Source organism: Neolamprologus brichardi, chromosome 14 (assembly GCF_056152115.1).
Source record: "Neolamprologus brichardi isolate AB-2024 chromosome 14, ASM5615211v1, whole genome shotgun sequence".
In the NCBI taxonomy this organism is placed as follows: Eukaryota; Metazoa; Chordata; class Actinopteri; order Cichliformes; family Cichlidae; genus Neolamprologus; species Neolamprologus brichardi.
Window position 1 is genome coordinate 459,160 of NC_142117.1, and position 12,076 is coordinate 471,235.

General features: G+C 43.3%; 1 protein-coding gene across 2 annotated transcripts in view; it reads left to right on the plus strand.

The window, feature by feature from the left end:
* The window catches only part of plppr4a (phospholipid phosphatase related 4a), a 54,282-nt gene that overhangs the window by 21,077 nt on the left and 21,129 nt on the right, over positions 1 to 12,076 (plus strand). For both annotated transcript variants that reach the window (XM_006808724.3, XM_006808723.3), the window contains exons 2-6: positions 810 to 995; positions 7,423 to 7,552; positions 8,247 to 8,442; positions 9,157 to 9,214; positions 9,378 to 9,551. In XM_006808724.3, the coding sequence (XP_006808787.1) occupies positions 810 to 995; positions 7,423 to 7,552; positions 8,247 to 8,442; positions 9,157 to 9,214; positions 9,378 to 9,551 (744 nt within the window). The remainder of the gene's footprint in view (positions 1 to 809; positions 996 to 7,422; positions 7,553 to 8,246; positions 8,443 to 9,156; positions 9,215 to 9,377; positions 9,552 to 12,076) is intronic.

Consider the following 12,076-nt stretch of genomic DNA (forward strand, 5'->3'; position numbering starts at 1 on the left):
AGCAGGTTGTGTTATCCTGGTAGTTCAGCAGTTTCTGAAACTCAGAGCAGCACCAACGACCACGCTACTTTCATCTTCATTTAAATCACCTTTCTTCCCCACCGTGACGCTTGGTTTGAACTTAATCAGGTAGCCTTGATCATGGCTACACGCCTTAATGCATTGTGTTGTGACATTGGGACTGGCTGACTAGATATTTGCATCAACAAGCACTTAAACAGGAGCACTGAACCTAAGTGGCCAATGAATGTACATATAAAATGTGGATAGGCAGAATAGTTTATTTCAAACATGTAAATATGACTAAAATAACAAGAGAAAAAGATAAAAACATCGTTTTCATGAATATCTAATGTCTACACAGTGTTTATGCTCAAAAAGGAGTAGCATGACATTTACACGTTTTCTGTTTCAACCCTCTTTTTTCAAATTCCATTATTTTCAAATCAATATTCAGAATTTGCCATTTTTCTGTTTAACTATTTACAAGTCTACACTCATATACAACACCCCACTAAATCTCTGAGCCGGGGGGAGGGCAGTAAACGGAGTTATGTTTGGGCATTGCTTCATATGGAGTTATATCTGTGACAAATACCTTAATGCGTACTTTAAGTTAGTTGAGTTACTCTTTAATCTATAAAAATGAGGACAAGTCTTCAACAGACACAATGAGACAGCTCAATTTCCTCTATTCATGCAGTTTATTGTTTTTAAACAAGCGTGTGAATTTTTGCATTGATGTATTTTTCTTCATCTCCACACACTTTGTTCATTTGTTTTGCATCGGTCTGTGTTCTGTTCTGCAGCTCCCTATTCTGGCCTCCTCTATTGTCAGTCTTTACTTCCTGGAGCTGACGGATATTTTCCAGCCGGTGCATTCTGGGTACAGTTGTAATGATCGCAGTCTGTCTCTGCCATACATCCTCCCAAGACAGGAAGTCTGTCCGTTGCCTTTGCTCTTCAGCCTGGCCTTCGCTGCACCTACTGTCACTGTAAGTACAACTCCACATGTGCAGCTTTCACATTGGCTAGCACAGTAACAGTGTCTAAAACACCACTTGCTTTCAGGGACTGTGATTACAGGTGTAGGTGGGAATTAGGCTAATCATAATACTGGACTTTCAAACTTGACACTAATACTCCAGGGCTGGAATGGGCATACCAGGCATTTGCCCGGTGGGCCGACGCACTTTTTGGCTGATCACTGTGCACTGGACCTTCACGCACTGACCGCAGCCTGTTCATTTTCATTACCGACTCTGCCCAGTCAAATCCCTTAATGAAGCCGGGCACTTCCTCTACCGTCGCTGTGGGCTCACGCAACTTGTAGAACAAAGTTTAGTGTGGAAGAAGTGGTGAAATGTTTTTCAAATTTCCCCACGTTCGCTGTCGGGGCTGCTGCTTCTGCACCATCAACAGTTGTACCAGCAGCAAGCGTTAGCCCTGCTGTTTACCCTCTCATCTCTTTTTGTTCCTTATGCTCCCTTTTTTGCTTTCATCTATATCATTCCCTGCCCACTTTGGTGGATTGTCCCAGTATAGGCTTTCAGCAAATTGCAGGTTATTATGTTGTCTTTTTATTTACGTTTAATATAGTGTCTACACATCTTTGAAAAGAGGGTTGTAGTTTCCACAAATAAAACATAACTAAACTAGGTAAATGTATTCCTTGTCTGACTAATAGAGCTGTTAAATCTCTTTTTTTGTGGAGACAAATGTAGTAAATTGTGTTTGACTGGGAAAGCAATCTTCCCACAGCAGATCTGCACTCCTACTCATTGCTGATTTGTAGATCTGTTCCCGATGCTGTGGGAGTCTGACCAACCTGAAAGCAGTGAGAGCTCTACACTGTTTCTATGTTGTACTAACAGAAATAATCCAGCCATTTCTCTGTTGACATGAATTATTTTGAACTGACTTTAACTTTTTTAATACAAATGAAGCTTATGCATAAGTTCAATAAAGACGATCTATGGCTTCACATCTGTCCACATCAGGTGCTGCCAGCTAAATCTAAGCACTCCCGTCGTCACTCATCATCACTGGTCTAGTCCAATCACATTCTCCCGACCTTCTCCAGGCCAATCAGCATTCATGCTGTATACTTTAAATCTCATTGGCATCTATCATTCTCCTTGCAGACGGCTTTGTGCAACCCACCTCCTCCCCGTCTCCACCTCTCATCACTCAGGCTCCATTCAAGCCACCTTCATCTCCACCACCAGCATCTCGGTCCTGATTTCACCCACTCCGCTGAGACCACCAGAGTCTAACCACCATCTATATTCTTTTCATCAATAAATCACGTTCATTCTTTCTAATCATCTCTCCTCATTGAACTTAATGTTGGTCTTTTTTATAGGTAACATGAAAATTATCGATATGTCTTATGAGTTCTTATATGGCTCTCACAGGCTTGTCATTTGTGTCATAATAACATTAATACATTTGTACAAATATCATGTGGTTAAATGTTTGTGCGTGTTGGAAGTTTTTCCCCTCTTTGTTGTAACCACTGTTAAACGACTATTAAATTAGTCGTCGCTATTGATTTTGATAGTCGACTAATCATGGCAGCCCTACTTCGAACCAGTTTTTATAGAGAATCCGTTCTCGGTTCCTTAAAAAGCTTCAAGCTTCAAAAGCTTGAAAATAAAAGTTCAAAATGTCAAATAAAAGAAGTTAAAGGCTGTTATGGATTTGTGATTTGTTCTTTTGTATTGAAGAGCTTTCCATTCTATTTTTTTGTATTTGTTAATCTTGTGTTTTGTATTTCTCTCTAGTGAATCGGAGTTTGTTATTTCTAAATCTTTGGTTCTTGTTTTGTTACGTTCCCATTTGTGCAGTTCCCTTTCCAATTTGTTCCTAGTCTTGTCTCTGTGTCTTGTCATCAGCGTCTCCAGTTGTAATCCAGCCTTCCTGTTTTTGTTTCTCCGTGTTAAGTTCACATGTCTGAGTCGAGGTCTCAGTGTTTGTCATTTCCTGTTTTACTTTGATAGTCTCTTATCCTGTTTGCATTGTGTTCTTTTTTCCCCGTTGTGATCCACGCGGGATCCATGTTGCGATCCACGCGGGATCCCCGTTGCAATCCACGCGGGATCCATGTTGCGATCCACGCGGGATCCATGTTGCGATCCACGCAGGGATCCCCCGTTGCGATCCACGCGGGATCCCCGTTGCGATCCACGCGGGATCCCCGTTGCGATCCACGCGGGATCCCCGTTGCGATCCACGCGGAATCCCCGTTGTGATCCACGCAGGATCCCCATCTGTCTTGTGGTATCGCAGGAAATTAGTTGGTTATATAAATGTATGAGTATGCATAATAGTTATTATTCATAGATACCTACATCCTAAGTTCCTGTTATTCATCTGAAAGAAACAGAATGAGTGTTGTTACAATGGTAATGCCAGGAGAAATCAAGCTCGAAACTTATACAGGGGATCCTGTTAAGGTGATTGGTGCAACACAAGTCAGCGTCAAATACAAGTAGCAGAAAAAAACATCTGCCCCCGGTGGTGGTCGAAGGCGACGGCCCCAGCTTGCTAGGTCGCGCTTGGCTTGAGGAAATTAAATTGAACTGAAGTGAAGTGAAAAACAGTCGTAACAACAGAAAGCTGCACCAACTCAAAACAACAGAAAAAACACTTCAGCAGGTGTTAAGTCAGTCAGTGTGGCAAGATGGCGCCAGTGTTCACGGCAAGCCGTCTCCTCCGCTGTTGTTTGTTGTCTGTCGTCCTTCTCTCTGTGCTGCCCTGATGTCTCCATGTTACTTGCCTATGATCGCCAAACTCTTTTGAATCTCCGGCCTTTGGACTACCAGACACAAGATTTTAAATGGAGATCTGAGAATCCTCCTCCGCTTTCGAAGGACTTTCCTGATTACCTCCCCACTTACCATCTACCTTCTCTCAAAGGAAACGTTCACGGAGACGGGGTAAATGTGGCGGCATCCGTGTTTGTATCAAGGCCTTTTTAAAGTCCTATGTTGCGACAAATGATTGCTATTCTATAAACATCTTGTCATCTATTCCTGGCCTCTGGGACCATGCTAACTTCAAACTGTTCTGTCATCACTGGATTTGCCCTGTTGGACCTTATGGTTACCTGGACCTCCCAGCTGATCTTCCACCTGCTCGGTGCTGGGTGCGGTCCTCCAGAGGAGGTGCGAATCTCAGCAACCTTCGCCTGCTGCGGCGTTCTCCTACCAGTAACAGTGTGACCACTCTCTGTATGGCCTTGCTAAATACAAGGTCACTGGCGAATAAGAGTTTTATTTTAAATGATCTTATTCTATTGTCGGGACTGGATTTCTTATTCCTGACGGAAACTTGGCTTCGCCCGGCGAACTTTTCCCCTTCTCAGAGCTGCTCCCACCTGACTACGCTTTTATTAGCTCACCCCGGACCACTGGAAGAGGTGGAGGGCTAGCTTCAGTTTTTAAAAACAAACTTCGATGTCGGCAGCTGCCACCTGTTCTGTACCCCAGTTTCGAGGTGCAGTTATTGGAAGTAAACTGCGTCCCCTCCATCCTCTGCGCTGTGGTGTATCGCCCCCCGAAACTTATCAAGGGTTTTCTTCCAGAATTTGCTGATCTACTGGGGAGCGTTGTGCTACGTTATGACCGTATACTAATTGTTGGTGACTTCAACATTCATGTTTGCTGTGAGGACAGTTTGCTAGCTAAGGATTTCCTCGCTCTTATTAGCACTCTCAATCTCACCCAGTGGGTAAGTGAACCAACTCACACTAAAGGTCATATACTTGATTTGGTCTTATGGTCTGGATATTTGCATCACGGACATGAAGGACTCTGGGATTTCTGATCACTTCCCGGTTTTGTTTAATACTGTAGTGAGCGATGTGGATTTGAACAGTGACGGTCCTGTGCGGCAAACACGCACGATTAACTCCCAGTCAATCGCCCACTTCATTGATGCTTTCCTTGACTCTCCCCTCTCTGATGCTAACTGTAATGGGGTTTTATCAGCGGATGAGTTTGCTAACCTCTTTTATACTACATGCGCTGAAATTCTTAACTCTGTGGCTCCTCTGAGGATTAAATGTGCCAAATCCTCACAACCCTGGCTAAATGATACTACTCGCGCCCTTAGGCGTGAATGTCGTCGTGCTGAAAGAAAATGGAGGAAAGACAAACTCCACGTCTCTTTGGACATCCTCCATAATTGTCTGTCTAAGTATCAAAAGTCTGTTAAAGTTGCCAAATCTGCCTTTTTGTCTAGCATTATTATGACTAATAGCCACAACCCCGAGCCCTTTTTAATACTTTTAACACTGTGATAAACCCTTGCACTACCACTTATAGGGACGCCTCCCTGTTCTTTGTGATAAATTCTTAAAGTATTTCTCTGATAAAATCTCAGCTCTTCTCATCCATCTCATTCATCATCAGTTTTAGACCCAGTTCCAGCCTCTGAATGCTTGACTGTCTTCCGACAGTTTGAGCCGGTGTCTTATTCTGCTTTAAAAGATATAATTGATCATCTCAAAATCTCTGGTTCCCCGCATGATATGACCGGAGTCACCATGGTCCAGAATCCATGTGGACTATGCAGGGCCTTTCCTCGGGGAGATGTTTCTAATCATTGTGGATGCTCATTCCAAGTGGATGGACATTTACCCTGTGAAATCCTCTACATCACAGGTAACTATAGAGAAACTGCGCCAGAGTTTCAGTGTGTTTGGACTACCTAAAATGTTAGTTTCAGTCAACGGAACATGTTTCACAAGTGCTGAGTTTGAGTCATTCATGAAGCAGAATGGCATTGACCATGTGAGATCAGCTCCTTTCCACCCTTCTTCAAATGGGCTGGCTGAGAGGGCGGTCCAGACCTTTAAGGAGGGGATGAAGAAAGTCAAAGGTGATACCTTGCGAACCAGACTGTCCCGATTTCTGTTCAGTTATCGCATCACACCGCATGCCACTACTGGTTTATCACCAGCAGAGTTGATGATGTCACAGAGACTCAGATCAGTTTTGGACTTGCTCATGCCTGATGTGAAAACAAAAGTGCAGCACAAACAATTGAAACAGAAAGAAAATCACGACACCAAGAAAAGACTGAGAAGTTTCACACCAGGAGACAAGGTCTTCATCAGAAACTACTCCTATGGCCCGAAGTGGATTCCCGCAGTCATTGTGAGAGCATCGGGTCCAGTGTCTTACATTGTTACCATTGGATCAGATCAAACTGTGAAGCGGCACGTGGATCAGGTGAGAGCAAGAGTGGCTGACACTGTTCCCAGTACACCAGACAGGGAGGTGGAGCCATTGCTTGACAAAGAAGCAGTGCCTGAGTGCTGCTTGCCATCAGAGTTGGACACATCGCCACAACCTCCGGCAACGGAGTTGCCTTATGCTCCGGAGACTCCGGCTCCCGGAGACTCCTCAGTGACACCCGTGTTGTGACGTTCTCAGAGAGAGAGACATCCACCAGAGACTTTAAAGGACTTTGTTAGATAGAGTGAGATCTTCCAGGAATAGAGCAACAATGCGCTCTGATCTCACAGGAAGGACGTACCTTCCTAGTTAGTAAAAAAGAAAAAAAAAGAAAAGAAAAACATGGAAACATATGTATGGTTGTATGGTTACCTTAATTACATGTTGATTGCTTGTTAAGCATTCTTTACATAAGCAGTTATTTTGTAAGTCCAGGGAGTTGTTGACTTAAAGGGGGAGGAGATGTGGTATCGCAAGAAATTAGTTGGTTATATAAATGTATGAGTATGCATAATAGTTATTATTCATAGATACCTACATCCTAAGTTCCTGTTATTCATCTGAAAGAAACAGAATGAGTGTTGTTACAATGGTAATGCCAGGAGAGGCAGTATTGGTTCTGTGTTACATTAATGTTGTAAGAAAGAGGAAGGAGAGAGTGTCCTGTAGGACGCAGTTGTTCACTGATGTTCTGTACATGTACTGAAAAGAAGGTTCAGTAAACCAGTTGCAACGATACTCCGGTGTAAGGCTCAGTTATTTTATTTTTGTTTTTGAAGATGCAACATGTCTTGTCAGGATTATTTTTGATTATGTGTTTTGTTTTTGATTGTTCAGCAATAAAGCTGTTTTGAGTTTTACTTTTTGCCTGCATTTGTCGACCAACACAGCCAACGTGACGGCGTCAGCAAAACTACTCAGTCGTTATTACTAATATGTAGTTCTCATTTATCAAAGAAGCAATGTGTTATTGTGTGTGCAACTTAGTTCCACTTTAAGTCTAAGTCCACTTTCAAGTTTGGCTAAGGTTTAACCAAATTTTATGTTCTTCTTCATTTATTCTCCAGATTTTTCACTTGTAAGTAAATAATATGTAAATGCCCTCAGCACATCAGAGAAACTTTCAGATCACAAAAAAATCTGCTTTGCCAACACTCTTTGATTTCTTTGTGTATAGATTCTGATAGGAGAGGCAATCCTGTACTGCTATCTGTCCAGGAAGTCATCAGCCAGTCAGACTGAGGCCAACATCAATGCTGCAGGCTGCAATTTCAACTCCTACATTCGCAGGGCTGTACGCTTCATAGGTAGGAGGACACATTCACTGATTATATGTATCATTTAGTTGCTCCAACAAGAACAGAAACACTAATAGATTGAAAAGCAACTGCAAAAAGAACCACTAACTTTGCTATGTGGAACAGAAAGGAGGTTCTCTCAGCTGCTCCTTAATAACGATGGAGTCATCACAGCAGACCACTCCACAGTTTTTCGTTTAGCAAGATACACTTCCTTAACCAAAAAGTTTATATTTTTATACTGCATGGTTACTTGAAATCAGCCGTTGACATATTTGACGTTGGTATGCATTCCACAGTGTGTTGTTGCCAAAAGATGTATTAACTTCAGGGGCATATATATAGAACATTATGTTATCACAGCCAAGGCCAAGGAAGCTTCTCTAATCTATATACACGTGTGTGTACATATATACACACACAAAAAAAATTTCCCCGCTTGCCCCCGGTTAATCCTTCAAGCTCGGGTTCTCTATCAGAGGCCTGGGAGCTTGAGGGTCCTGCGCAGTATCTTAGCTGTTCCCAGGACTGCGCTCTTCTGGACAGAGATCTCCGATGTTGTTCCCGAGATCTGCTGGAGCCACTCGCCTAGCTTGGGAATCACTGCACCTAGTGCTCCGATAACCACGGGGACCACCGTCATGTTGGTGTATTATATGAATGCGTATAGTGTTCTCTGTTGTAAAAGCTTTTCTTTTTACAGGTGTCCATATCTTTGGCCTGTGTGTGACAGCACTGATAACAGACATTCTTCAGCTATCCACTGGCCAGCATACTCCCTATTGGCTGGATGTATGCAAACCTAACCTGACCCACCTTAACATGTCCACCTGTGATGAAGCGTTTATCCTAGAGGATATCTGCTCTGGACAGGACATAGGGCTCATCAATGCTGGCAGGTGAGGCTTTGATTTACTGTGTGTGGGAGAGTGTGAGAGTGGATGCATGTAGGTGTGTTTTTGCACAAAACACTAGCACTGCCTCAAGTTGTAAAGTGCACACACATTGGACAGCAGAAGCTATAGAATGAAAGAAAGGTTGTCATAAAGCACTGAACAAGAGCCACAATCCAAACTCTGTGGGCGCTTCAGCTGTTTTACGTTGAGCGTAACAGTCTGTTGTCTGTACACGCCAAACTGCTGACCAACGTCACTGAAGTTTATATGTTGAAGACATTGTAGTCATCTCAAGCATTTTTTTTCCAAACACCATTTCCTTCAGATTAGTAAAATGTTCTCTCTGTTATGAAAATATAATTATTAAAGGCAACCTTTATGCAAATCTGTAAACAGATTAAACAGACCTACTCAGTGTGACCCATTTATTTTACTGAACAATACTGGGTCATACTTGGTATATTAAGGACAACAGATCAAGCTTTAGCTAAGAAGCTGCATTTTCCTAGAGCAGATATTAAAAACCAGGATGAGCCGTTGCCCTTCTGGTTATCCTTCCTCCTTATTGAACACCTGCTCGGGCAGGTTTGTCAGCACGCACACGTCACACGTCCAAGTTTCTTTGAAAGTCATTTTTCTGTTGAATATTCAGCTTTGTTCTCAGCTGTCTGAACATGATAATTAACATCGAGAACACTCTGCCGCTCTGCTTTATAGGAAATCTTTCCCCTCCCAGCATGCTACTCTGGCTGCCTTTGCTGCTGTCTACATCTCAGTAAGTGGTTACTGCAGTTACACGTATGAAGAACACTTCACTGTGACCACAGTCCTGTTCTGACAGTTATGGCTTGTTGCAGTCACACATGTTACTCATTAATAGCAGGTTTGAATGAGGCCTGTTGAACAAACATTTGTTAACGTGAGTTTGTGTGTTTCAGATGTACTTCAACACGGTGTTGACTGACTCAGCCAAGCTGCTGAAGCCTCTCCTCGTGTTCTCCTTCGTCATGCTGGCCATCCTGGCTGGGTTAACCAGGATCATCCAGTTTAGAAACCACCCTGTTGATGTATACTGTGGGTGGGTGCTGGGAGCTGCCATTGCTGTTTACCTGGTAAAAGTTACAGTTCATACGTCACGATGAAACATGAAAGCAATATTTGAAAGAATAACATATCACATTACACTATGTGCTACTGTAGCCGTCTCACACCAGCTTCAGAGGGCAAAATAAAAACATTAGTTTACCTGAGTGAAAAAATAACATTTTGCTCGTGAGCTTAATTCGGCAGTGCCAAGTTACAGCGATATAACCACACAGAGTCACATTGTTTTTCTCTCTAGATTTTTAGTTTTGTGGTTGATGAAGATCGTTTCGAGGTAATATAGCTGCTTTAGGACATGTGGCTCCAAACAGCTTCAGGGGCTGAAAAGAAATCTTTCTGCTCAACTGTAGTGCAGAAACTGTTGGATACTTGCACCCACACACATCACCCTGCAGCCCACAAACACCCAGACACACACACACACACACTGCCTACACTTTTGTGCAGGAAGAATCTTTGAGGTTTTGCTGCAGAACAACTGTCCACCATCAGATGATACAGATTCTCCATTTAAAGTAAATGTATTTGGTTTGCAGAGGTTCAGTGTTTCACTGGAATAGCATCTCTGCGATTAACTTTTTATTTTTAACCGTCACTTGGATCTTCTCTTTGTAGGCTCGCTGCAGACTCCTCTGGGCTGTTTTAGAAATATTTAGATCAGAATAAAAAGAAAAAACTCGTTGAGGCTGAAGCATCCTGTTGTTTGGCTGCTGCACTGGTTAGCAGGAAAGGGTGAGGATGCGTTGATAGCACACAAATACTTTTTTATTCCAGGTTCCACTGTAGCAGAATGTTTTCAACAACATGTACAGCTGTCTGTCACAGTGTTGGCTGCGCTCTCTCGTTGCTGTGATAAGAGGTCGCTGTGGAGAGATGTGTGATGTACTGAGAAAGGAAATTGGCTCTGATTATAACGCAAATTCATATTCTGCTCTTAAATAAAAGCAGACCTGACTGGCGGTTTTTATTTATTTTTTCTCTTGTCAGCAGACTCCTGTGGCAGTTACAGGTATAAATCATTCACACCACCAAATTATAAAACAGAAGCACAGGGACGGAGAAGTTTCCAGAATGCATTGCATAGCTACATACTTCAACAGTTAATGGGATGGGTAGAAATAACTGATCAAGTAGACACATGACCAAAGTGCCAAAAACACAACCTGGTAGCTTTTATTGTGAAACCCCTCCCATACAAGCTCTTCCTGTACCATATATGTGCAAAGGACAGCTTCTGAAACAGTTGTGAACTTCTACTGTTCACATGTCCACAACTAGCATCTTTAGCTTTTGTTAATCTGCTATTCTCTCACTATGGAAAACAGTGGGTGGGGGCTGCGGCATGGCCAAAATGATTACAATCATGCACAGTGAACCTGCGATGTCATTGCCTTTGAAATGGTTGCTTCAATGACAAGAACCAGGTCTGTGACCACTGGCGGTCAGTTGGCCAGTGTGGAGCAAGAGCGAGTATTGTCTTTATGGAAAAACCAGGATTAATGATATAATACATGGACACAGGGAGTAAATCAACTGGGAATCTGATCAAACACAAAACGGGATAGACTGGCAGCATGTTGCTTTATTGCTTATAACTGATTGAGTTGCATTGGGTGCAGTCTGCCGCTGTCTGTTGTGGCCTGGCCTGCAAATAGCATGTCCTGCTACATCTTCAGAGCAGCTGCCAAAAAACCTGCTACAGTACCAAGTCTGGATGACACTTGTCCAACATAGGTACAGTCCCCCACTTCAACCACTGCAGTGTGAAAAAGGCTTCAGGAAACACCTAGCTAATCTTTCCATCAGGCCATTAAGCTCTGGTTAATTGGGGATTGACAATTATGACATTATCCAGTTGAAGAGAGGCTGTATCTCACTGCCACTTAAACCAAGTTTGCAGAGCCGCCAGATAGTGGTGCAGAAACCCTGTCCAGAAGCAGTCAGACAGCACTTGACAGGCCCTCTAAACCGCCCTGAATCATGATATACTGCCTACTGAAGGCGCGGACTGCCCCATCAGCCACAAACTAGGCGTGACTGGATCTGGGTCTGTCAAGCTTAATGTTAGGAATGCCCTCAATCTCAACCAGGAATATTAACACTTCGTGGCTGATGACTTCTGAGCCCAGGGTTGCAGTCAGGGCAGTGCTCAAAGTACTGATTTTGCTCTCCAAGGGGCCTCCAAATTCAGGAGCTCTGGTGGGTTGCAGTGGAAGTGTATTTGGTGCTCCGACAGCTAAGTCTGTGGGGAAGGATTGAGGGCTTTGAAAGTTTCTTGTAACTTCCTGTCACCACCTCCTAAATGTGAAAAGCAGACCTCAATGTTTTTCACGCCAACGGCCAACTCTAGCCTGCAGTGGTCCAAAACAGTACATTTCTGTTGAGATATGAAGTCTGAGCCAAGCAGGATACAGGGTCTTGGGGCTGATTGGTTGGCTCTCCATCTTTGGCAAACAGAGCAAGAGTGCTGTTCTCTTCTAGCAGCCTCAAAGGATCCAAAGCTTTGTCCTCAGTTCAGCAAAGAGGCCCTCTG